This window comes from Dermacentor silvarum, chromosome 4 (assembly GCF_013339745.2).
Source record: "Dermacentor silvarum isolate Dsil-2018 chromosome 4, BIME_Dsil_1.4, whole genome shotgun sequence".
NCBI lineage: Eukaryota > Metazoa > Arthropoda > Arachnida > Ixodida > Ixodidae > Dermacentor > Dermacentor silvarum.
Window position 1 is genome coordinate 55,907,819 of NC_051157.2, and position 26,740 is coordinate 55,934,558.

Consider the following 26,740-nt stretch of genomic DNA (forward strand, 5'->3'; position numbering starts at 1 on the left):
GCTGTTCAAAAGTCGCGGTGGCGTGCAACGGAAGTTTAAAAATGTCGCTAAAGCGGATACTCAGCCAAGAAAAATTGGCAAAACGATGTCGTATACGTGCCGAAAGGGCTCCAAAACGTTACACTGCGACGTAAGTTTTTATTATACTCAAATAAATCCTTTCTCACCGGCCGCTCCGAGTAGCTAGTGCCAGAACGATCAGTAGGCAGATGTCTTCTATTCCTTTCGAAACTGGGCAGTCTCCGGCTATTCTGAAAAGCGTTCAGTTTTGTTCGACTTGATGTATCCTTATTGCGTACATGTCACTTTAACGTACAGGGTCGTCCAGTGTAAGAGGGAACGCCTCATTAGTATTCAGGCTGGTATAACTTCAACATGCCTTCCACTTCGCGGGGGAAATGATGATACCGATAAATGAAATAATCGTTTCCTTTATTTTGTGCTGAACATCAACTGCTATAGGCTCTTGAATACTAATGAGGTGTTCACCCTAAAAGTGGCGGGCCCTGTATGTGCTGAGTTTTCGCGGTTTTGTGACGTAGCGTGACAGGAAGGCGAAGTGGGCGCAGCCCGAAAGCTTTTGGCCAATAGCGGAGGGTTAATTGCAATACAGGTCTCAAATCAGAAATATTTTTGTTCTGTATAATAATGCATAATCACTGTACACACGTCATATCGCATGCGGAGTTCTTGGAGTTATTGCGGTTTTCGTGACGTCACGTGACAGACAGGCGAATTGGATGTAGCCCGAAATATTTTAACCAATCGAGGAGGCCTATTGCATAAACGGATTGAAAACAGTATGGAAGAGCTTTACGTTATAACACACCCTGGTCTGTGCCCTGTTCCCTAGCTCAAGTGGGGCTAGTGTGCCGCTATTGACCTCTATACCCAGTCAATAAACAAGGTTCTGCCTGCGTGCTTAACGTACCATCGCGCTAATTATCAGCTATATGACACGACAGCCCGTACTCCAGGGGGCCCCGAGACTACATGGCGGGGTCGACATACGAAAACCTTGGGATATAAATACCCCTAATGGGAACGGCGTTTAGTTCTCAAATTTTTTGTATATCGGCGCGGCCGTGCCGTCTCGAAGTCCCTTGGACCACGGGCTCCCATGTTGTAGCTCATATTGAGCGCGATAGTACATGGTGAAACTTGAGTTCACAGGTCTGTTTGGCCATACACTGCGTAAGAGAATAATTAAACAAGGCATGCTGCATCCACCATTTGTCCATCCCAGCCGTAACGTATAGAGTGCTACGAATCATTTCTTGTTTCCCCAGAACTATAGCAACGTCGCGGAGCTTTAGGTAAGTATCGCTTAACTAAGACTAGGTACGAATGTTGGAGAGAAAGGTCTCCTACACACACAAAGAAAAAATTACAAAATACGCCTTGTGCATACAAGCGGTGAAGAGTTTGCTCTTACGACTGAGATTTTCTCTCTGCGTGTTCTACATGTGCAAATTCATGCGTGGTGACACGGCACCGGAGTTTATATTGGGCTTCAGATTTTCTCGCCGTCAGTGTGGTTTGCCAGTTTGCCCAGCTTTAGACTAGAGGAGGAGGCGCCACCTGCGCGTAGTGATAGAAGACGCGGAGCTATATATCTCATTGGTCGGCGCAGTGACATCACAGCTTAGCTCTGCCTTGCGCCGCCGCGGCAACCACTCCGCACGGCGCGGTGACATCATGGCTCGGCAAAGCTCACGAGGCGGCGCGCGCGATTAGAGACCGCGCGGCTTCACCCGACCACTCGGAGAACAAGGACGTCACCACTACATGCAGTGAAATCACTACACACTACTAACTAGAACGCAGAGGGTATAGCACGCCACACCGCACACTTACTCGAGCAAGCTTAAGCGGTTACACTCAGAATGCTACAAACAGACACATACCCCGCGCAAAACAAACTACACCACTACATGCCTGAGCTGTACGACGTCTTATTGCATCAATTGCAATACATCCCTTAGCGTCCATAATTTACACTGGCCGTGCTCGCAAGCTCACATAAACTCCGAACCGACAAGCGCAAGTTTGAAGAAGCAATGCGGACCCCGCCATGTAGTCTCGGGGCCCCCTGGAGTACGGGCTTTCGTGTCATAGCTGATAATTAACGCGATGGTACGTTTAGCACGCAGGCAGAACCTTGTTTATTGACTGGGTATAGAGGTCAATAGCGGCACACTAGCCCCACTTGAGCTAGGGAACAGGGCACAGACCAGGGTGTGTTAGAACGTAAAGCTCTTCCATACTGTTTTCAATCCGTTTATGCAATAGGCCTCCCCAACTTTGGGCCGTCCAGCAGGTCCACGACACCGCCAGGAAACTCAACCTCCCGAGTCCGTCGTGGGAAACGCCTACTCCATGAGAGCCCCAAAGCTCTCGTGGTCTGCAGGACCTTGAATAAAGTTGATTTCCTTCCTTCCTAAGGCAAGCGATGCGGCGCACGCGAAGCCTGTTAGATGCTGCGCGTCACGTATAAAAAAAGTTTGGGGCAGCTTCACACTAGTGGTGCGAAGACTGCGCAAACAGCTAAGCTGGCTACCCCACCTAGCTTTATCTCGGTTCGGCTAAGTATTTGGGAGGTTATGCTTCGAGACGCGGCCACGTTTTGCGCAAGATCACGCCGGAATCATCGACAGCCCAAGGAGCAACGAACACTCAATAAAGTATCTTGACGCTTCTGGATGCTCAAACACTTTTGCTTGGTTTCGTGGGCTTGTAACTCCGGATCTTCTGCGAATCGCCGACGTTTCGCCGCCGCTTCGGCGGCGCGATCGGACCGAAGTCGTCTCACGCGTTCTCGAGTAGCGGCGCGGCGGCTTTCGCGCCCCGCTTCCTCTTCTTCGGCCACCCCATCTTCGCGGCGATGGGCTCGGCGCGGAGACGGCGGCGGGGCTTTAGTCTCGCTGCGGCGGCGACGCGGAGCTATATATCCCGTGGGTCGGCGCAGTGACGCCACGGCTTAGCTCCGCCTCTTCGCAGATGCGGCAACCACTCCGCACGGCGCGGTGACGTGATGGCTCGGCAAAGCTAAGGCGAAGCGATGCGGCACTCACGATGACGTCACGGCTGACGCAGCTGTGGCGAGGCTCGACGCGGTCGGCGCAACTGGGGCGAGGTGTTACTAGGCGACGCATGGTGACATCATCGCCAGGCGGAGGTTTCGCGGCGTACACTCGATGGACCATCCTCGAGCTTAAACAGCTTCGCTAGGTCACAGGGTATATGTGCCATTGCACTTGGACCATTTCTGCGAAACCACCAGGATCGGCCCACATTTCGGCGTTACACCTGACGGCAAATGCCCAGGTTAAAATTCAAGGGATACTTAGTTATCCCTACGCGGATGAATGCGAAAGCACAATAAAGTTGTTTCCATCCATGAATAAAGTTGTTTCCATGCGAAAGCATGGCGACCACGTGACTCGGGCGGCCACCTCATCAGAAGCGCCATGACGTCACGTGACCAACGGTGTTCGTCACAAGTTGCGCACAACGCAAGGATTGGGGTTCGACTCCCAGCATAGGTCGTGGGTGCGAATGCCTTAATTACCTCTATATTTTTTAACTCTATCCTAATAAAGACAGCATTTGGCTTTCTTCGAGAACCAAGGCCGTACTCAGATGTAGGAGCACGCAGCTCCATGCTGGTGCGTTCGAGAGCGTGGCCGTGTGAGAACTAACCGTGATTTTTCGTGTCTAACCGTTTTCCTGGGCTGATCCCGAAGGTTGTGCAGCCTGCCACCCGGATGAATACTGCGTGGTGGTACGGTACCACCGTTTAATGGTACTGGTAGTACTGGTGGTGCCATGCGCTGGCATGGTGATAAGGAGAGCGCTCTTGCTTTCTTTCCTCGTGACCGCTGGTGTTTTCATACGCTGTCATTGAGACGCGGCGCCTTTGGTTGAAGAAGCTGCACGGGGTTCCGAACTGGTCCTTGAGGCAGGGGACTATCAAGAATACGAGAATGCAATGGCAGTTAAGCGTTACGGGGCGTTAACACACGTTTCATAAAATTGTATACCTTTATTGTGACAGACATTATACGTTATGTGGGATGTCTCATATACATCATATACAACTTTAGGCGCTACTTCCAAATGTTACCGTCAAAACTACTATTTAACAATAGGACCGTTTTTTATTTTTTTTGTGTGTGGGCAATATGTGACTGGTGGTAGTTATACACACCGCGCTTTCCTGGTCCTTCGTAAGCTAGTGCATGTGGTGTATTGACTATTGACTGTGCAATGCTCGCATACAATGTCACTCACGTGTGAGACAATGAATGGCATGCGTGAAAGCGAGCGAGGGAGAAAGAGAAACGGGCTGGGAACGGCAGGGAGGTTAACTCGAAGATATTCTGGCTTGCTACTCTGCACTACGCGAAAGGTAAGGGGAAATGAAAGACAGAAAGAATAGTGGAGAGAAAAAGCAGTCACTAAAAAATAAATAAAAAGATGAAATCTGGTTGTAGAATAGTGGTAGAGTGATCATATCAAAGCCATGGGGCTCTTTACCCACAACCAATGTAAGGTGTTAACTTTTTCGTTATTCTATGATGGTACATTTTTACCTACCTATTTCTTTATAGCTGCACAGGTATGACTATGGACGTTAATTGTATAGGCAAAAAAAAATAAACTATAATGCCCAGAGTCGAGGCCAGATATACATTCAGAAAAGTGGGCAGGGACATGCAGGAAAATGCTCTTATATCCCTCTGAAGACTGAAAACAACTCATGAACACAATCGCTTTTCATGGCGGTTTTTATTAGATACGGGTATGTTACAAAATTGAAAACTCATTTTGTTTAGTTGAAATATCAAGCGTAGTTGCCAAAGCAATTTCTCTATGTACGTGAAAAATGTGACCATTCCATCATATTTGTTATGATAAAAAGTTCGAGCAGAACCCACCTACGATGAGTATACAAGTATGCGAAAAACGTTCTTTTGAGACGAAAAAGAGCTTGAAGAGACGGTAAAGCATTTTTTAAATCCTGAGTGCCGTGAACGAAGTTAGCCCATATTTGTAAACTGCGCGACCTTCATCATCGGCCCACATGTTTACACCACACTATTTTTGGGAACAGCCCATGAAAACAGATAGATAGCCGCAAAGAAAACTGGCCTGACAGTGCCAAAAATGCTATTCGCAAAAAAAAACTACCTTTCAATGCCTAACCACCGTGATGAAAATATAACATGCATTGGGCAATTGGTTGGCACGTTGAAACTACATATACTAAGTTTTCATATCATCTCGCATTATTAAAACTGCACTTAAAGGTCACTTGTTGTCGTCTGCGACCGTACAACTGTCTAAATCAAAATAGTGCAAATTTTCTCGAAAGCTAACGGCAGGCATTTGACTAAGCCACTTCCATACAGTTCCCCTGTGTCCGAATTCATGTGTACGTGATGCATGTTTAACCTAGTCGCTTCCGAGTTGTATTGAGTTAGAAAACGAAAAAAGAGAGATAGGATAGACAGCAATATGTAGTTTGTACAAGGAGTATCAGGAGAATAAAATAAGAATATCACCCATCATTCTTAATGTTTTCATCAACCGCACCCAGGAACCACCGGAGGAGGAAACGAATGGTCCCGTGCAAGGTTACTACGTGGGCTATCGCGTTCGTGGCAGCGGCCTACCGTATTCGTACAAGACTCTGCAAAGCGCTGCTCCATCGTCGCCTGCCCAGCCGCAGCACCAAGAATGCCACCTGCGTGAATTACGGCCCCGGACCCGATACGGCATCGTCGTACAGGCCTTCAACGCCAAAGGTGCCGGACCGGCATCGGAAGAGGTGGCCGCGCAGACGCTGGACTTTGGTGAGCTTCTAGGCGCTCGTGCGCAGGTCCGTGTTTAGAATGCGAGTTACAACAACGATATGTATAGTGACATGACACTGCTATTGGCATCAAAATGTTTCCCGCGATTTGCAAGTGTCTTATGTTGTTGTTCAAAGTAATTCTTGAGAGACTAACAAGTTCAGCATAATTGTGACACTTATTACAGTCGAGCCCGCTATACCGGGTCAACGTAGAGTGGACTCTCACTCAAAACATTTGTTTTAATCCCTACGCAAGACATCTGCCTATATTTTCACTGTTCGATGTTCTTTTTTATTTTTAATTTTTTGCTTATTCCTCACAGGCTATGTATACGGAATGAATACGCCTAATAAAACCTAATAGCATAATAAACCTAATACGCATAAAACCTAATAACCTAATAATAAAGCAAATAACCTAATAGCAAGAAACCTAATAAGCATAAAGCAATAATAATAATGAAAATACTTTCGAAACACTTTTATTAAGGCTGTAACAAATTATAAATGATTGAAAATTCAAGAGGTGGCCGAAGCGCATGTTTAATTCAATGAGGAGCACATTTCAGGCTCTTAAGGGGCTACTTCAACTTCCTATACGTCAGTTGCTATTTGCATTTGACACTCGCGAATTATTGCATGAACAGGGATTGTAAAACCTTCTGGAGTCTGACAAAGTGACGATTAGCGGGAAATGAGAGAAAAGGTAATTATTACATGGAGCCAAGTTGTGTGATGTTCACGTACCAGAAATCATCCGACAAATAGTCTGCAACGTAGAAACCAAAGCCGCGATAGCGTGCGTCCTACAAACGCTAAGATTCTTCATTCCCCGAATACGAGCACCCATATTTACAAAAGTATTCTAACGCTAGAACTGTTCGCAAGAGCTGATGTCAACCATTCATGATGCCGCACATATATATTACCAAAGCCACCCGGCCCACGGTGAACCGTGAGCTTTGTGAATTCGGCCACAGATGCCTTGGCGGAAATATTTATGAAATAAATCCGATGTTCCACGCGTGATAGTAAAGTACTGTGTACCAAACATATTTTGATAATATACGTAGGATACATGGCTAAAAAATCGCATCGTATATCGGGATGCGAGTACATTCCGCACATACTGAGAGTCTGCTCTTGTCCACCAAACAGAAGGCGTTGTCTAATAAGTAGGGCGCTCAAGTTTGTGTTATGCTTGTCATTTTACTCCTCTCCTTCGGTTGGCAGCACCAAAATACAACATATTGATTGATTGATTGATTGACTGATTGATTGATTGATTGATTGATCGGGATCAAAAGTATAGAAACATGTCCACTGAGCATTCAGGGCAGGTAGAATGAGGTTATACAACCGTATTGTTAGCCTAATAATGACAATAAAGCTCATTTAGCCTAACCCTGAACGCAGAAGGGGGAATGGGTGCTAACGTAGAATATATACAATATGCATCTTGGAAAAACTGAAATCTGCCATGTTTTTATGCATTAACTTTACAGTCAAAGCCCCATCAATGCACACTTTCATGCCTATTTTTGTTATACATATTCTTTTTCCTTCATTAGAAAGCATGCATGTAACCTGCTATTCAACGTTCGTCGTCTGTTGACGCCTTTTTTAACGGAGAGATGAACAGATTCATTTAATTGAACAACTGATACTGTCAACGTGTGTCATCTTTGGATTTCCCGACAAATGTTTTCGCAGATCGCCCCGCTTCTCCTCGGCTAAAGCTGGTGTCGTCGACTTCGTCCTCCATAAACCTCAGCTGGGATGTGACTGACGACCAGCCCGTCGACGGTGAGACCACCGGAAGGATCATTGTGTTCGTTTACACTTTTGTTTATTTGGTTCGTCTAGTTTTTCTTTCTTAGTACAGATCTCGCTTGCTGAAGCAGACCATATGCAAGGCGTTTAACTTGCAGCAGTAATTATTGATGAATATTTGCAGTTGAGGGCTCTGTAAAACCGCTCATCTATGTGCGGTGTAGATACACTGGGAAATTGAAGACATGTGCTTTGATATACGCCTAATGTGTACTAAAAATGCTGCAAGAATGATTTTTTTTTCATTTTCTTGTTTCTATAACGATCGACGTAATTAGGAAATCTCTACAGAGTGGCCAATCGTGGACGGTGTTTATATATATAAGAGAATTCTTGTGAATACGAGCGCTTGAATTTTTGTTTGCCCTAGTGCCATTGTAACTCTTATACAACGCCTTCTTTGAAATGAAGCCCAATTTTCTGGGCATCTATTTTGCTGTTTATTGTATTCTCCTGCATCATTCGCTCCGACGTGTATCAGCTGCCGCCGCGGCGCTGTTATTGTTGAGAATAGTAACTAGGCTCACCGTGTGATAAGAAGACCCGGCAATGCAATGCAGTGTTAACGAAAATAGCCGTTCTGCTTCTCTTCGCGTAATTAACTTTTTGAGAAAAAAAGTAATTTTTTCATCTCCCCATGATCCTAGTAGATTTAATTGTTAGACTATTTAGTTTCGCATCGTGGAAGAGGGAAATTAACACAATAAAGGACACAGACACAAGAAAGGGGGGCAAGAACAACCGCTACTCACAACTGTTTAATGACAGGGAAGGATTCTACATATATATCCTTTTGTCACGTATGCGTGTACAGAACAGCATGAATGGGCACGTCGGTTGCGCAAGACGTCAAACTCAGAATCAAGTAATGCGATAGACAGCTCACTTACACACCGATCTCTGTTCTTGATAAAGAAGGCCTCCTGTACAAGTCCTAAATGAAGCGTTAACGCTCAGAGACAACCATTCTAGGCAGGAGCGGTAACGCTTCATCTAGACATGCAAGAAGGTATTCTTTATCAAGAAGAACAGAGATCGGCGTGTAAGTGAGACGTCTATATAAGTGAGTCGTCTAAGTCTAGATGAAGCGTTAGCGTTCGGAGACGAACATTCTAGGCAGGAGCGATAACGCTTCATTTAGACATGCACTCAAGGTCTTCTTTATGAAGAAAAGAGGTCGGTGTGTGAGTGAGCCGTCTATCGCATTAGCTTGATTCTGAGTTCAACGTCTTGCGCAACCACCTTTGATGTACACGTGCCCATTCATACTGTTCTGTATGCGCATGCGTGACAAGATTATATATATGCAGAATCCTTCACTGTCATTAAACAGTTCTGAGTAGCGGTTGTACTTTCCTCCCTTTCCTGTGTCTGTGACCTTTATCGCGCTAATTTTCCTCTTCAACTCCCCACCACTTCAGATTCACTAGTTAACCCAAGAATATTACTGATGGTGGAGAGAACAGATGTAAAACCACGCAGCATTGAAAATATTCCAGGCGTTGCAGTATAGTAATGTTACATCGCGTGACGTGCGAAATATTGATCCACGTTTCTCTATTTCTTGCCGTGTCCTCTGCGAGACACCCTGTGCCTAACAGCGGTTTGTCCCTTCCTGGTATTTCAATTCGCGCAGTATTTCAGCTTTGGAGACATATTCTTTAAAATTCAAACAATTGTTCAAAAGACGATATTCAAAGCCACTCGTTTCGTTCTTCTGATGAGCAAAATACTTTCACCGACCTGTCATCGAAACAGAGGGTAAAAGTGCCGTAGAATGGCTTCAATTGTCGGCTGAGTATCGCTGCTCCTCAATGTCCTGCGCCGTTACTAAGCCAGTACATGGTTTGCAGCGGATAATACAGATAGAAAGGAAAGAAGTGATTTGGAGAGAGAGAGAAAAATGAGATGCGAAAGGCAAGGGGGTAACCGGAAGACAAATATTAATTTGATCCTACACTGCGGGATGTAAAAGGTGAGACAAAGAGGCGTAGGACAGCGGAGAGCGTAAGTCTATCAGCAAAAAGAGAGTGTGAGCGCAAGCATGCACACCCACCTACCAAAAAAAAAAAAAAAAAGCGAGAGTGTTGAAGCCGTTCAAATGTGCCACTTCAACGTAGGACTTTCGCTAGCGCCTTATTGACATGCCGGTGTGAAGACCGTATAAGCCGGTATTTCGATCAAGATCTTCTGCTCCGAAAGCGGCAGGTCGTAGAGGCATGCTTGCGCTGTCGTGCGTGACCATCTCTGCCAGCTGAAGTGAGGACAATGGCAAATAACATGCACGATAGTTTCCTCACTGTTGCAATCGTCCCAAACAACACGGTTGGCCATTCCCATGCGGAAAAAAATACAAGCTTTCGTAAACGCAAGACCAAGTCACAGTCGCGAAAGAATAGTTGTCTCGGTTCGAGAAGTCCCGATGGCAGACGGCGGTGAAGAGATGGGTGCAGGTGATACAGACGGATGTGCCAGAAACTGGTGTGCTGTGTGTTCCAAATGAACCTTATGGCATCACGCTCGAGCATGTGCACCTTTGTTGATGTATATGTTTTTGCCGAGCTCGGTTCCTGCATGCCACCTTCGTGTTGCTTAGCAGGTTAGCATTGCTTAGCAGGTTATGTGGCATGTTGGTTGCCGTTGACGGCACAGAGGCCAGGAGAGGAACAATAGTATCGGCAATAGCCATTGCAGGATGCCTTGAAATCAGCTTTAAGCCTAAGATTTCAGCCATGTTTTTGGTAAATTGGTGGTCATGTGTGATAACACATGACCATTGATTCATGCACAACATATGTAACAACATATGTAAAGCGTTGAATTTCGTTTCTCCAGGCTACCTCCTTTTCAACAAAGCCGAACCGGGCCCAGAACGACGATCTCCCGCTACTGAGACAGCGCCGTCTTCAGACTGGTCCTCCGTGCAGACAGACGCCGAGCGGTCGACGCACGCATTTCGTGGTTTGGGCTGCGGCCGAAGTTACGCGTTCTACGTGGTGGCCTTCAATGGCGCCGGCCGAGGAGCCCGAAGCAACGTCGTCTTGGCCAAGACGGATGGGTCAGGTAAATGCCAGGGATGTAACCTACAGCACTCGCGCTGGTGAACTTTGTTGCAAGAAACACTGAATGCACACGAAGCTTAAACATTTGATAAAAAAATGAACTTGCGTGTTAGGGAAGTGGCAAGCACATTACGTGCTGGCAGACTGTACTTTCTTAGCACAGATAAAATCGTCTCTGACAGCAAACTGATAGCGCAGTTCATTCTGAAAGCCGGCTTTTCTTGCAGAGCTGCGTATGACCATAAGCAAGCCGCGATTTATTGGTCTTTAGTACTGAAAGCCTACATAAAAAGGCTAAAGACTGTAACGCGCACTCTATATACTTCCATAGTTTGGTATTATTATTATACTTCTTTCGATTGAGGCCCTTTGATCGGCCACTTTCACTATATATTTTACATACATTCAAGCATCGATCACTTGCTCGCACACATACACATAGTATACATACTTGCATACAGATCCATGACAAACGGAACCATTTGGAAACCAGTCACTATTCCTTAAATCTTGTGTTCTCTTGCAGCCTGCGGTCATTAAAGCGCGACAGTGGTCTTGCCATAAGTTTAATTTGACGCGGTAAGCACAAGAGATATGCTCACCGATGACTTGTGCATCTCGACGCTGGCAACGCTTACAGTTCCCGTGGCGCCGGACATGCGGGAGTTCGTTGCCGCCAACGTGACGTGGGCGACCCTTCGGCTGGGCACGTGGAGAAGCGGAGGCTGTCCCATCTCGTCCTTCACCGTTCTCTACAAGCGGCAGTCGTCATCTGACTGGACACCGGCGGCAACGAGGCATGTTTCCGAGCTTGGGTTGCCGCACCACCCCCACGTGACTATTGACGATCTGGCGCCGGCAACTTGGTACCAGTTGCTCGTCACAGCGCACAGTGAAGCTGGCTCCACGGAGGCCGAATATGTCTTCGCCACGCTCACTTTAGCGGGAGGTATGCCACAATTTCCGTGCAATAAAGTTGCGAAACCTGCTGGCAAAGCATGCGGGCACGCGTTCTTAAACACGAGTTTCGCGTGCATGAGCAACTATTGAACACCACTGTATCTTAAGAAACATGCTCAGTATTCACAATGCTTTCCATTCATAAGTGCACCTTGCCAGTGGTCGGCCACGTTCGATAATAACTTGTCCAAGGATTTGGCTGGCCTTTATTTTTTCCAATAGAGACTTGCCCTTAAGGCATAATTCTTGATGTGTATAGCTGTAATATATGTGTGCAGTGAGGTCTGTCATGTGTATGAATTGAAGCAGTGTTTTGCAGAATCTGTTGTCATGTATCCAGCGGTCATAGCTGGTTAGACACTGTAGCGGAGGCCGGCTTGTAGTAGGAGACGCGAGCGTTCCGATTGTAAGCCGGGACATGTCCATATTAGGTGGTACGCATCTGCCTCCATCACTGGGACGGCGCAGTATCGACACGTAGCACCCAGTGGTAAATGAGACCAGTTTCACGTTGAGATCACAGCCGGTGTAAGGGCCACCCCGACCCGAAGCCTCCTAAGCACAACTTCCTCCGCCCTAATGAGGTGAAGGGGGAGGGAGCAGACACACGGTGGGATAAGAGTGCGTGTGTCCTGCCGGAGAAAATTTTTTGCGGGCTCGGACTGAGTTAAGAGCTTGAGATGGGAGGGGAATGGACGGAAGATCTGGATTAAGAGGGTAGTGTGCCTGCAGGTCAGCAGCAATGTTGTGAGGGTTTGCAGCATGGCCTTGAATCCAGTGTACCTTGACGCAAGTAACTGTTTTACTATTCATAGTGTGCAACGTCTTGCAGATTTCCATCGCCTTTTCAACCTTCTTGAGGTCTTGAATAGCCGCTAAAGAATCAGTGAAGATATCTAGCTGTTTGATTGTAGGCAGCTTAGATGTGGCATCGTGCACAGCGTCGTGGATGGCTTGAAGCTTCATTACTAGAGCGCTGGCATTTGCTCTTGCGAACTATTCTAGCATTCTAATTTTCTGTGAATACGGGTCAATATCCTTAGTAGTCTTCAGCTGTCATGCTTTGTATCTGCCGTACATTGTTGACACTTACGTCAAAAAAAAAAAAAAACTAATGCAGCTACCACTGTTCGGATCTGAATGCGTAAAATAAACATTGAGCACTTATTCTGTTTCATTGTCGCATGTTCACAGCATCCTAAAAACCTTAACGCAAGCACGGAGTTAAGAAATACAGGCCCTTGCCAGAAATATGGGCTAGCTTGACAACGATATCTCATTGGACTTCTCCTACACCACGCAGACGTTCGTGCACCGCGACGATATAGCGCGCCATTCAGAAAACGTTTTGTTCATAACTGTACAACCGCTCTTGCTTACGGTAGGTTTGCTTTATCACGATTGGCCGTTTCCGGGTCGCACAAATTGCTATTGTGCGCCGGAATCTTTGCAGTACAGTCTTACACGTACGTCACTCTCGAGTACAAAGTTTGTAAATATCGGCCCAGGCGGAGACGTTTCTCAATCCAATGTTTGCGAACTTTCGTGCAGGCACCGTTCCCCCACCACACTGGATACAAGTGATCGAATCTCAGCGACGCAGAATCCACGTTATCGTGCCTGTCGTATGTTTCCTGGTCGTTACGCTTCTCGTCGCCGTGGTCGTAGGTTGCACCGTCTCAAGAAGGAGGCTTGCAGCGCTTCACCGGCGCCGTCTGCGTAAGTTCACTCATTGTGAATTGACTGAGTTATTGTGGCTTGACTTGGTTCATCCGTTTAATATCCGAAGAGTTCGCAATTCGGTCGCCATAGTTGCGCTTATATACCGCGTCTGCTCACACCCATCGCCCGGTGGAAAACAGCGAGATGGAATATTACTACTCTGGTATTGTGTCATAATACAGTAACATTACTACTCTTGCCTACTAGAATGCTGCAAAATGTATAAATACGTAACCACGCATACACCATGCGCACGTACATGTGCGCCCATACACACGTAAATGGAGGACCACTGTGTCCTTTTGGCCTTAGCGACGGGTGTTCAAAATAATGCGCAACATTTATGAGACGAGTTCGGTTTGTGCACCACTCAAGTTAATAAAAAAGTATTGTTACCTCCACCTATAGAACAATGACCACCGTCTACTTCCACACATTACCGCTTGCGTAATGCCGATGGTTAGCATCAGGTGTGGTATGCAATCAACTAACCTGAATGGTGTGAGACGTCGATGCTTTGACGCTAGCTTATCGCACAGCTATATCCTGCCCGTATACCTCATCCTTACTCAAGCAAACTGCCCACTCCTGTAAGTGAAGAGAGTGATAAAAAAAATGTGGTTGATCCCTCTTATATAGGAATCGGTATAGAACACGAAAGTGAAACGTGTCTTCACAGAAGTAGTGTAATGTTTATTGCACATTGATATATAATGTCTATTGGTGTTTTGTGGCTAAAGCGCCCTTAGGCGTTGATGCACCCACGCTGACGCCTGGTGGCACGTCTCCTCCATCACGACTACCAACGTCGATGACCATGAGCAACCGTCGTGCATATGGAAGCTGCACTACGCTGCACACGCTAGCACAACGCGAAAGACGAAGCACGTAACTGACACACTAATACAACGCGCAAGACAAAGCACGTAACTGAATCGTCACCGAGTCAAATCAGCGCGTACAGCGCGTCGTAATTGCAGCCTCCGCGATCAACTTCAGAAACATTTTCAGAGCTAATTGCGGAGGCCACGCTCCGCTGTGCTGAGTACGGTGAACGCCACTACCAACGCCACCTAGGTGGCGTTGGTAGTGCTTCTTGATGCCAGCCTCCCTTCGAATGCTGGCATCGAGGCGTCGTAGTGCTGAGACCACCGAAGCGTTCACTGTCGGTGCGCGTTAGTGTCATAATGCAGTACTTCTCTTTTCTGCTCGTAGGCGGCGGCACCGCCCCGAGCAAGAGCGCGGGTACACGGAGGAGTGTTAGATATATAAGGCGCGTCTGTGTAGCTCTCTGCAAATGCGTTTGTGGCGCAATGGGTTAAACGCTCGGCGATCTATCGTCGCGGACCGAGAGGTCGTGGGTTCGATTTCGAAATTTTGCATGTTTGTGGAACTTTTTCTTCTGGTTTCTTTCTTTGTATTATGTTCTATGACGTATTTCCGTGACGGAAATACGTCAGTGAAGTCTTGGTGGACCCCGGCATAAAACACTTTCGTGTTAATATAAAGCAGATACAGGAATGTTAACTATATTCCCTTGAGAAGTTCCCTTCAGCACTGTGGACGCTACCGGGCCCTCAGCCAATAGGACGGGCGACTAGCCCCTGCACGTGTATTCCTCCGCGCTGCGTCGTCTGCTCAGCGTCTCCACGGCGTCTGCTCGTCGCGCTGTCGATAGACGTTCATTGCAGTTATTGTGGCTGGCTTATTAACCTAAAAAATACTAGAAAACAAGGAAACAAGCAAATACGTCGGAATTTCGAGGAAGTGTGGCAACTTTAACGTTACTAGTTATGACGACGAACGAAGAGCGCACATTCGAGCAGACGACAACGCTGGAGTCGAATACATGGCGGTACCACCCGGAGACAGTACCTTCCATCTCGAACCTACGAAGTCGTCGTCGTGCGCTTTGTGGCCCGTAAGCTTCAAACTGACCCTTGTATTTGCTTCAGATTTGTGTTCTGACGCTTCAACAGCAATGGTTTCGTAACTATATTGCACTATTTCCGAGAACCACTACCAAATTCTAGGCGCATTAGGCTTAGCAGGCGTGGCAAAAAAAAAAAAAAAACCTGATCTCGCAAATAACTACAAAATGTACCTGATGCTTTGTCTTCAGCGAGAGATGAAACAAACCGATGGCCGATTTCACCATTTATTTATTGCTGTTGGTGCAGTGCGCGTGCAGCAAGCGCAAGTTCGGGTCGAAGCGGGCGGTCCGTTCTGCGTGGGTGCTGCATGCCATCTTGATTTGTAACCAGAGTTGCTGGCGTTTACCGGTGCAACCGTTAAAAGCATACGACGCACATGTGAAGTAGAATAAACGTATTATCTCTTTGTGACGTGACACGTGCTAAAAAAGCGCGGATGCCTCAACCCTGTCAATTACAAGGCTGTTACATATGTTTTGCTACGCAAGCATGCGGCTTGCTTACACCCCGTAGCTTTGGGAGTGCTCAACGGTAGTGGCGAGATGAGTATAGAGTGAAACAGGTAATGAGTACTTAGGCTATAACAAAACGCACACACACGTCACGTGAACCCGACGTGCAGCTTCTTCGTATACCGAATAGCGCACCTTCATCATACAGTCAACTAGTTAAAAATTGCATCTTGTATTGACTTTTTGTCTTGCTCTAGTCTACTCTTAGCTTCACAGCAGTGTGTGTACCACTGTGCCATCTGTAAGCTCTCTCTTCGCTCTTGTTCAGTATGGCGGCCAGAAGAAGCTGATGGCGCTCCCCGGACGACTACGAAGTGTATTGACACCGTGCCCATGACGGTGTGGAAAAAGGCAGGACTCGAACAGCCAAAGTCGGGACCTCGCACAGAGAAGCTCTACTGGCCGTCACCACTGCGTTCCCGAGCCATGTCACGCGACGTCGAAGCAGATGGCGATGGTGCGCGCTGCAAGGCGTGGGCACGCAGTCTGGCCACCATCCACGAAGACTACAAAGTGGAAGCGGAAGCGAGCGGCGGGAAGAAGGCGGAGCACACGTACGCCGTGCCTTTCGCGCCAAGCAACACAGTGCAAAAGGTGAGTGGGCGGCAAATGTGAATAAGGGCTCGAAAAGGTTTATTTATTATTTATTTACTATAACTGTTGTAAATTAAAATGCGGAAGCGGTATAGAGGTAAGCTATATGCTATAAAGCCGGTATATAGCAGATGATATTGCTTGTACAAACCCGCAAAAAAATGCCCAGAAATCATCGGCAATGTGTGTCAGCGTAACCGGATAGCCTCAGGCTCTTAGAAGGCTATTCGCTTTATTCAAGGAATGATCCTGCTGAAGGACTATATTTGTTGCAGTGATGTCATTTAGGTAGGGTTTGTTGTTTCATTGCGATAATTCCATGGAGAACAGAGTCGTTAACTAGCACATGTGCAGCGGTGCCGGTGCCCTCTTCTGCATTCGCCACAGAGGGCGTGGGAAGAAGCGCGGGGCACTCTTTTTTGCGAGCACTCCGTACCACATCATCTAAATCTTCAGGCACCTCAAAGCTTATGCGCGACAGGGCGTGTCGTGACGCCCAGCTATTCTTACCGTCGACGTATGTATTTGTCTGACAGACTCAAATCAGGCGAAGTCTCATTTTGCATTGTCACCCATTTCCAATGTCCACAACCTCCGGAACAGCCCCCGTTGCTTAATGAAATTGGAGGGGATATTACGTTTACCGTTGCGAAGGCCATATCTAGAACTCATATCTTTGCAATAACTTCTTTCACATCGAACGCGCCCCACAACCCGGTTGCGCGAAAGCACGCGCCTTATGTATCGGCGGTGAAATCACCGGCTGCTATTACCAACGACCACGAAAACTGGCGATAGAGCCAGAGAAAGTATTCGGTAAAAAAAAAAATGCCCTCGGCGCTAATGCAATGGCAAACTCGGCAATAATGCAGTTCCACTCAACGTGGAAGGTGGGGAAGTGCGGAGCAGTGATTCGCTGGTGTTTATCTTCTTTTATCCTGAGCTTATCTTCTGTAGACGGTGTCCACAGCTGGTGAGCAGCTTTTGTTTGGGCCTTCACCATTTTGAGATTAGCTTGCCTGCGCTGGCGATCAACTTCAGCTTCTCGGGCGCGCACCGCTTGATCAGCCCTGCGTCGGCGCTGTCTTTCACGGGCGACCGACCGCTCTCGCTCCAAGCGTGCTTGCTACTAGTACGGCGTCCATGGCGGGAAAGAGCGTCCCGGAGCGCGGAAACGGTTTTTCTAGGCGCGCTCCTCCTCTCCTGCCAGATTTCGCGCGCTGATTGGACGCTGGAGCGGCGGCGCGGCGAGTGAAATCCTTCCGCTTTTCACCTCACTCACTTGCATTGCACGATCGCTTCAGCTAACTGCTTGCCCATTTACGGTGGCTCCCTCTCTTGCGCTGTGCCGGTATCATCCGGGCATGTTAGAAGCGTGGTGGCGCCCTCTTTTGCGCTGCGCCTGAATTAGCCAGGCGTGTCAGAAGTGATTTGAACGAATTTCTGTTAATTCGATTATTCATGAGTATTCCTGTATTTTATATTATTCTGAACCTAGTCAGTTGAATTTTACCCGGTTTTGCGCTGGTATTGGCATGCTTTGGCCCTGTTTTGTGCGTGTGTTTTCTGAACCTGACGACTAGACACATTAGACGCCGACAGCCCGGGCCCCTAAAGTGCTCCGCACTTAAAAGTGCGCGTAAGCATGTAAAGTATAGCGTACGGCACGGAATAAAAAAAATCAGAAAGCTTAAGTGGGACAATAAGCTAATAAACGAACTAATAACCTGCGAAAATGAAACTGCAAAGCCGTGAGGACGCTCCTGACGTCTAGTGACTATACGCTATGCAAAATCTTGGGTTAAAATAACTTATTTGCTCTTGAGAGCGACGGAATGTTTATGCGTATAAATGAGTTAATTATTATTATAACAATCGTTATCGCTGTCACCGACTACCCTGTTTACGCATTTTACACGACGAAGGCGACCTCGCTGACATCTTTACTTAGCGACTTCATATTATGCCTGCAAGTTTCCTCATCTCATCTAGCGCTTCGTGTTCTGCCGCCCTGAACGGCGCTTGTCGTCCCTCAGAAAGCCTTCGGTTCCTACTCGATCGGCAGCTTCGTATGCGCAGTGCTTTCGACGAGTTCGCGTTGAAGCGAGAGCCAGCGCTAAGGTCAATTTGCTCACTGCCGCTGGCGCGCTTTCTCACTCCAGCGTTTCGACGAGTTTCCGCGGTCATCGAGCGAGATGTGTTCATGTTTACCAGTGCACGCGTGACACCGTGCTTGTTTATTTAGTTAGTAAGCGAATATTTACATCTTTACACGGCCGATAAAACTACTATCCATACTTCGCATAGCTGTCTACTAATTTGCTATCGCAATCGATGCTTCGCCTTTCGGACGAAACTGCGACTTTTTTTATAACTCTGATGTATTTTGTTGTCCTTGAAAGAACGTTCATGCATTTTGTAATTTTTTGTTACAATTTCTGTCGTTCTTCAGCTAGAAGAGCGGGATGACCTCCTCGCCTCTGCTGAAAGGCTGGCGAGCTGCATGTCGCCGAGACAAGGTAAGTAAGGAATGAGATAGTGCCAAACATTCCTAGGATATGAATACATCATTTTTGAGACTATATTAGGGCTTATATTCTGAAGCTCTCATTTCTTCACTAATGAAGCCCTGATTGTGGTTATGCCGCCATACATGAATTCCGGAAGCGTCCTTACGCAGGAGCCCCTATATAGTGAAGCGTTCCTTGGTGCTTCCTTACTGTAAGGCAGCCCTTACTTTTCACCTGGACAAGCACTTCCCCTCGTTCATGTGCATTGCATGATCGCTTCACCTAACTGCTTGCCTATGTAAGCTCGTCTACGTTTGCACGCTAGCACCTGTTGTTAGCAGGTGGCCAGTGTGAAACGCAAGCGCGGTGTGAAAGACGAAAAGAGTATATCACATAACTACTGGCTTAGTATATGGCAAAATGTTTTAGTTATCGTGAGACGAAAGGCTAACGCTACGTTGCAGAGCGCGGAGCGAAGTTGTCTTTTAGAAAAGTGGAACCGAGCAGAACGGTAACGCAAATACTTGGGACACATACGGTAGCGACGCCATGTAGATGTAAATGTTCAAAAGGTAGAAGTTATCCAAATGCACACTACATGTCAGCCTAGTTTAGTGCTATATGCACATTATCGGCAGCCACCAACCAAGGCGGCACCAACCACACTTTGATTTCCCTCGGTTGCTAATGATGATGATCATGAAACGCAGTTTGTGATTTCCTTCATACAAAGTAAAACGTGCAAGCATACTTAACCATGTATGTTCCCTGATATCAGACAACTCGCGTGGCTTGCCGCATGCGCTTCCAAATCTCTGAAGTCATGTACAGATAGCACGGCCTTTCTTGTTAAGAAGGCATCTCAGCCAGCGCCCAGCGGAGACCAATACCTTGATGTCATAGCATCAAGACAGAAACTAAAAGCAAATGCGACCATCAATTAGAAACGAATGGGCCAAACAAGGCTGTATACGACGACTTCGTAATTCGCGAGTGAGCGGCACCCCGTTAGACGGATGCCGCCATGCTCCCTCTACGCAAGGTGTCGTTACGTGCGATAGCGTTGAACTCAAAAGATGAACAATTCTAAAAAAAAATATTTGATGAACTTCTTTGATTTTGCGGAATAAAGGCGTTCTCAGGTGACTTATGACTGGTACCTTCCAAACCAGGCACGTGACATTCGTTCCTAATTTAACGAACGCCGTGAGGCTTATAGCGCGTGAAAAGTCAAGGACGAAGAGAGAGGTGACACACGCAGGCGCTAACTTGCAACAATATTTACTTCGAGAAAAGGACCCACACATATATACAACTTTTTCGCATACATCATCGTGCATGCGCCGTTTACAAAAATACCTTACACACCATTACGAAGGTAAGCTAACTCTTTGCGGGAAAGGGCAATTGATGGTTGTGAAATGCAGTTATCCCCGAGCCTATCAATCATTTCTGCTTCGATAATTTTGCGTGTTAATCTTCCTCGTGCTCTTCCCAGGATGGAGCAGTCTCTGTGTGCTGGAGCACACGTCGAGCGGTCCTTACGAACGAACGCGTTCCTTACGTGAGGACGGGTGAAGGGAGCTTTTAGAATATACTTGCTTCTTCCATACTTCATGGTCAGGAGGCATGAAGTGCGACTCATGTAAGGTTAGGAAGTGACCCAAAGAAAGGAATGTCTCCAACCCAAGGAAGGCGTTTTTGTTTTTTCCCCTATAATTGCTACCAGTAAAAGTGAATCACAGAAAATGAATTCTTCATTATTCAGTCCCGTTATTTGAGAACAGAGCGAAACAAATGTTCTGATTTTCATGTTGTACCGTAACTTATTAGTCCCATTCCCCATGGGAAAGTAAGGCGCTTCCACAAATTGAAAAGCAATCGCAGCTAATGAATTTCGTGCATTGTACTCAACAGATTTATCGCATGCCACAGCCAGCCTTGAAGCACGGAGGGAGACTGCCGAAACGGACAGCAGATAGCCCTGCATCACCGGTCACTGTAAGTTGCGCCTTGCAGTGACCACCAAGTCTCAACTCCTTAATGCGCCTTGCAGTACGTAGCGACACAGCAGCACTCAAATCGAACCTGCGTCTTTCTGCCTCTATTGTTTCAGGTGTGAGTGAGCTGCCAGCCTCTTCTGTGGAATGAATGGAACGAACATTTTTTTTTCAACCACACAACGTCGACATTTGCGACAGTTACCAAGACGGAGTGCCTTAGAGAATCGCCACGGACAGAAGACGAACAGAAAAACGAGTAGGCGATGATTTTTGTTCTTTTGATATCTGATATACGCAAAGATAAATTATTAAATTGTCCTGCCAAGGCAGGATACATTCGTGCTGCAATTGCGCAGTGGTGTCGGCGTTACCACCAACCTACGATAGTGCGCATGCGTAATAAGAATTAAATGTTTGAATCAATTTACTTATGCCGGAACACAACAATTATCGAAATACATTGGGGACGACCCGCAGGTGCACAGTTAGACAGCACGCGCAGGAGAGCATAAGCACTTAAAAAGTGGTCTCTGTTTTGAACTGTCAAAGGCGTAGCTGAGCGTAGAGCACTGCACGGGCTCGGGCTTACCCGAAAGGCCGGGCCGGGTAGAACAGTTCTATTCACGGGCTCGGGCCGGGCTCGGGCACGGCGTGTGCTTTTTCACCCGGGCCCGGGCCGGGCTCGGGTTTTTTGACGCGGGCCCGGGCTGGGCTCGGGCTTTCTGGTGGTGTGCATGTGACGTGCAGCGAGTTATTCTCGGGCGTCTCAACTCCGAAAAACATTATTTTTCGGTCTCGGGCCGGGCTCGGGCCTAAGGTAAAGGGGTGGCGGGCCGGGCCGGGCGGGTAACAGATTAGGCCCGGGCCCGGGTCTCGCCATAAAGTTTTGATCGGCTCGGGCGGGCCACCCAACGTAAATACGGGCCCGGGCCGGGCCCGGGCTGAAAAAATTTTTCGGTTTCGGGCCGGGTTCGGGCCGGTTTCGAGTCGGGCTCGGGCCGGGCTCGGGCCTAAGGTAAAGGGGTGGCGGGCCGGGCCGGGCGGGTAACAGATTATTTCCGGGCCCGGGCCGGGCCCGGGTCTCGCCATAAAAGTTTTGATCGGGCTCGGGCGGGCCACCCAACGTAAATACGGGCCCGGGCCGGGCCCGGGCTGAAAAAATCGGCCCGTGCAGTGCTCTAGCTGAGCGTACACCGGTGGACCACAGGATAGCCAATAAGTTCATGAACTTGGAAAGAAGGTCAGCGAATGATATAATCATACTCATAATTAGATCATAATCGTAATCATATAGTGGTGTTGGCACGTAAAACCGCATAATCTATCTATCTATCTATCTATCTATCTATCTATCTATCTATCTATCTATCTATCTATCTATCTATCTATCTATCTATCTATCTATCTATCTATCTATCTATCTATCTATCTATCTATCTATCTATCTATCTATCTATCTATCTATCTATCTATCTAGCCCTGCCTTCTATTTTCAGTGGCAACACAGCAGCTCACGTAAGATTCTGGCGTCTCGCAAAGTGTTTGAAAAATGTACGATTCAAGTGAGCATCAGTACCTGTAGGCGCTTTCTAAATTCAAGTATGCTTAGTTAACAAGTATCCCTGGACACCCTTCTTGTATAGGGTAGCAAACCGGATGAGCGTCTGGTTTACATCCCTGCCTTTCCTCTCTCTCTGTCCCTTTTTGCTCGCTCTCCTACACATCCGAACACTTTCAACCTATACTTGTAGAGGCGTGTGATCTTTCATTGTCCGTTAATTTGACTTTACTATTTTACCTTTTTGTCATCGCTGTTTGCCCTGCTTGTAGGATTGTGCTTTGCTTGCGCTCAAAGCAGCTCTTTCGAGATGTGCAGAAGTTTTCTAGGGGTTTCTTCCCACCCAACGTTACAGGATGCGTATGTGCAAGGTACTTCGTTCCGAATAGCGAAGATATACATACAGGGGTATACAAAGACACAACTCAGTGTTCGTAGTTTTTCTGTTCTATCCTATACTTTTAGACGCTTCCTGTATTCGAGGGTCACAAAACTTCCTAAATTCCTTTCGAGCTACACCTTCTTTCCATCTGTTTATTTAGTGTAAAATGTATCTGATAGCAAAAACAACCACTAAAAACGTGGTTAACGGGGGTCGCTTTTAATACGCACCAAACACTCCTTTTTATCATTTGCATGAGAACAGTGAGTGGACGCTTCCTATCATACTCAAGTATACAGTCAAAGCAAAAATTTGACAATTGTGATTTTTATTCTGTCCTCTTCCTTCTTGCAGGTGTGCTGTGGTGGAAAGCAGTGTCGCTGCGGTTTGGATGCTGAACTACTCACCGAATACTTTTTAAGAAGTTGAAGCCCCGAACAGCTACTTTGCAAAGAAATTTGACATTGACCTCAACGTCAAACTTCAAGTGCATTCAAGGCGACAATGATGTGAGAGACGCTGACAAATAGTTCGACGTGTTCACGGGAGGCTTGCATGCCATAATTTATCATTGCTTTACCAGTTGTCTCCATTGAAGTGAAAATCAGGACAATTCTTAAACCTACAATGGTGGCAGCTACTCTTTTTCGTTTAGGGATACCTATTATCCAAAGCCATCTACGCCTACGTAACCTGCCTCAGACAATGTTGTTTTACCCCTCCATGCGTCCCTCAAGACTTTCAAGGTGTACCAAGAGAAACAGTCACTTGTAGCTATGATTAGAGAATATGCCGACTAGTGCCTTGGGACGAGATGGTCTTCGACAACATGCACTTCACGTAAAACAAAAAAAAAATATTTTGTTTTTCTGGAAGAATGGATCTGCACTTCCTCCGATAGACAAAGTGATGCCTCCACCGAAACAATAGGGTCGGCAAACAGCGTACACTGCAACGTGTTCCTACAGAACGACTTCCGGCATGGCTTGAAGACGGCAGCAACCGTTGTATCCCCACGATCACGTGCATCTCGCTGGACTTGAAACAGTGACTTGTCTTTTGTATGCGCAAGTTACGCGTCGCCGTAGTCTAGAATAAACATTCGGGCCAATAGAAAACCTATTTCATTGCCAATAGAAAACGTATATTCACGGTCCTGTGCGCTTCACAAAGCATCCACTGTATCGCAACAGTGGTAGAGCGCTTTCATCGACTTTTCAATATGCAGAAGATGAAAGTAAATATGCCGAATTCGTCATGATTACAGTGATAAACTCTCGAGCGGAAAGAAACATATAGCACGTTGCACAGGGCTAATTCGGGCTGAAAAACAACGGCTGTCTTGTTTTTCCATAAGCATTTGTTCGCTCAGTTTCTGGACATATAACCTTCAAAAGCGAAGCCGCTGAGCGGAAGGGGCGATGCAACATTAAATCTATAGAATACTCATCCCCTAATTCAATATTTCTTTGCTAGTTGGAACCACATGATTTCAGCCGACAGTTAAGCGAGGAAAAAAAATAAAACCACAGCGTCAGTCAGCTGCTTTACTTTAATTAAAATGTAGAAATATTAATTGAAAGGAACATGAAAGTGGACGAAAAGACAATACTCCGTATTAAGCGTGCGGCCCTCCAACACGTAGCTACCGCGGTGGTCGTCCTCTCGTCAGCTTTCTTTGGTAATTTGTACAGTGTACTACATCTAGCCCTAGAAGTGTCAGCCACTACTACTGGCGGCCATGGCGGTGAATGAGGAACATTTTTTGAACTGCAGGCGGTCGTGATCTACCGCCGTGGCAGTGAGTGGCGTTGGTTAACGCTCAGAAATTACGAAGCTGACAGTAGAACCGAACGCCGCGGTAGCTCAATCATAGACTACATCACACACGAAAAGCAGAAAATGATAGTCCAGTTCCCACAACATGCCGGTTGTTTTTTTCGTCATATTTGATTTGCCTTTTCCCTACTAAGGCAAAATTTCACTGAAAAAAGAAATCAGATTCTGCCTACGCTTTTTTTTTCTTGCTTCATTGTCTCTTGGTATTAAGCGGTCGTAAAAAAGAAAATATCGACCCATCAAGTCCCATTGATCTACAAGTTCAATTTTTAATTTTTGAGTTGCTTGTACGAAGATAGATGTCTCCTCAATATCGTTTTCTTTGTTTCTCTCGGCTCCTAAATACAATGTATACTTAAACAAATGCGGAACCTGTAAACCAAGTGCTAACATACAAAAGCGCAGTAGATATCAACAGTGTAACTGCTTAGTGAAAAAGTGAGGAAAGTGAGCAGAAGTCTTCGGCAAACTGTAGTATTTTTTACTGTGATATATGTAAACCTTAATAGCCGAAATAATTTCACCAATTTTTGCTTGGCAGCGAACAGTTACGCTGACGCCTAGTCACTTTTATGCGGTCGCAATGTCAGCCATTTAGTAGAGTGAATTTTATGTATCCTCCTGTTAAGATCATGGGCTTTCTCTCACGTTGCTTTTTGTGTGTTTATTTTGAGCAGCAAAGAAATTGACGAGGTAAAAAAAGGAAGCAGGCTGAAAATTTTTATTTTAGCTAATTAACTGGTTTAACATAGCAGAATACTCCAGTTTGCAGAAGAGTTCTGCTGACAAAACACCATTAGTCCCATCTTCGTACCTATTATTCTGTTTTCCTAATAGCTTGGCCCAAATTAGCTGGGACACCCTGTAAGTATATGCTTGTGCTCGAGAAAAATTCTGCTCTTTTCGATGGCGAGTTACAAGGGAATCAATGTTGTGTACACAGAATGGCGGCAATTGCAAATACTTGATTCTGTTCCTTAATCCCTAGGTGGATTTGTACTTTTGGAATTTTGCATGTCCAAGACAACGTCAGAAATTACGATAGGGCTTGAGATTGGATTGTAATTCAAATAACAAACTTTAACCACGTTCACACTTTTGTTATATTTTAAGAATGCCATTGCATTAGTCATTTCAAATAAAGTGTGGTAGACCTGAACATGATCACGAATTTGAAGTAATGAGATTGACAAGTATTTTAAGCTGGTTTTCTTCGCGCCATTTGTCTCTCAAGGTAGGTAAATAAAACCTAAGGGTGTGTAACTGGAACAAGTTACACTTCTTCGGATATACGAATGTTATGTGTTTTATACAGTTAATGTGTGCGTGTGTGTCTTGTTGTCTCATGCTAGCGCATCCAGATATGCGCTTGCTTAAATAGTTGCCTAGGTTTATCTGGATGTCTGTGCCGAAGAAGGTCGGCAAGTTTTCCGAAATGAATGCGAATTATGTCACTCACGAAACCGTTCGAAACGACTCAAAGGGGTGCCGCGGGGCGGATCAGTGGTCGTTCCTGCGGAATTTGCTGACAATAAAGAACAATAAAAACCAGTCACGTTCCTTGATCTTTTCCTGAATGCCCTATTCATACTCATACTTGTGTAACAAAAGGCACGAACGAAAACGACGCGATTGTCCAGCATTGATAACGACATTTTAGTTGAATTTTAGCCGCTAAAAACCAGGTATTCCGCAAAACTCCATACTACATCGGACATGAAAGGCTTCCGTGCGCTGCTTTCAAATATTCTTCACGCACAAATTTCGGCCTGCTGCAGCAAGAAGCTACAGATCTCTCCCAGCGATCTTCAGTTGCACGTCTTAAGTAAGTCTACTCCATCTTATTCCTGAAAGTTTCCTCGTAACATCACTTAATTTCTTGTCGCCCTTGACCGCAGTTTACTTCCTTGGCGCGCGTTCTGTAAAATAAATTAAAACACTGGCTTTCACCTAACCGCTAGTAAGGTGCAC

At 46.4% G+C, this 26,740-nt stretch overlaps 1 protein-coding gene across 1 annotated transcript in view; it reads left to right on the plus strand.

Annotated features, from left to right (window-relative positions):
* LOC119448624 (Down syndrome cell adhesion molecule-like protein Dscam2) overlaps window positions 1-26,314 on the plus strand; it is a 138,869-nt gene extending 112,555 nt beyond the window's left edge. The window contains exons 19-28 of the mRNA XM_049666438.1: window positions 5,603-5,858; window positions 7,574-7,666; window positions 10,529-10,756; window positions 11,396-11,704; window positions 13,267-13,434; window positions 16,152-16,477; window positions 18,930-18,996; window positions 20,905-20,988; window positions 21,104-21,246; window positions 23,285-26,314. Coding sequence (XP_049522395.1) covers window positions 5,603-5,858; window positions 7,574-7,666; window positions 10,529-10,756; window positions 11,396-11,704; window positions 13,267-13,434; window positions 16,152-16,477; window positions 18,930-18,996; window positions 20,905-20,969 — 1,512 coding nt within the window. The 3' untranslated portion in view covers window positions 20,970-20,988; window positions 21,104-21,246; window positions 23,285-26,314. The remainder of the gene's footprint in view (window positions 1-5,602; window positions 5,859-7,573; window positions 7,667-10,528; window positions 10,757-11,395; window positions 11,705-13,266; window positions 13,435-16,151; window positions 16,478-18,929; window positions 18,997-20,904; window positions 20,989-21,103; window positions 21,247-23,284) is intronic.
* Window positions 26,315-26,740: the final 426 nt, after the last annotated feature.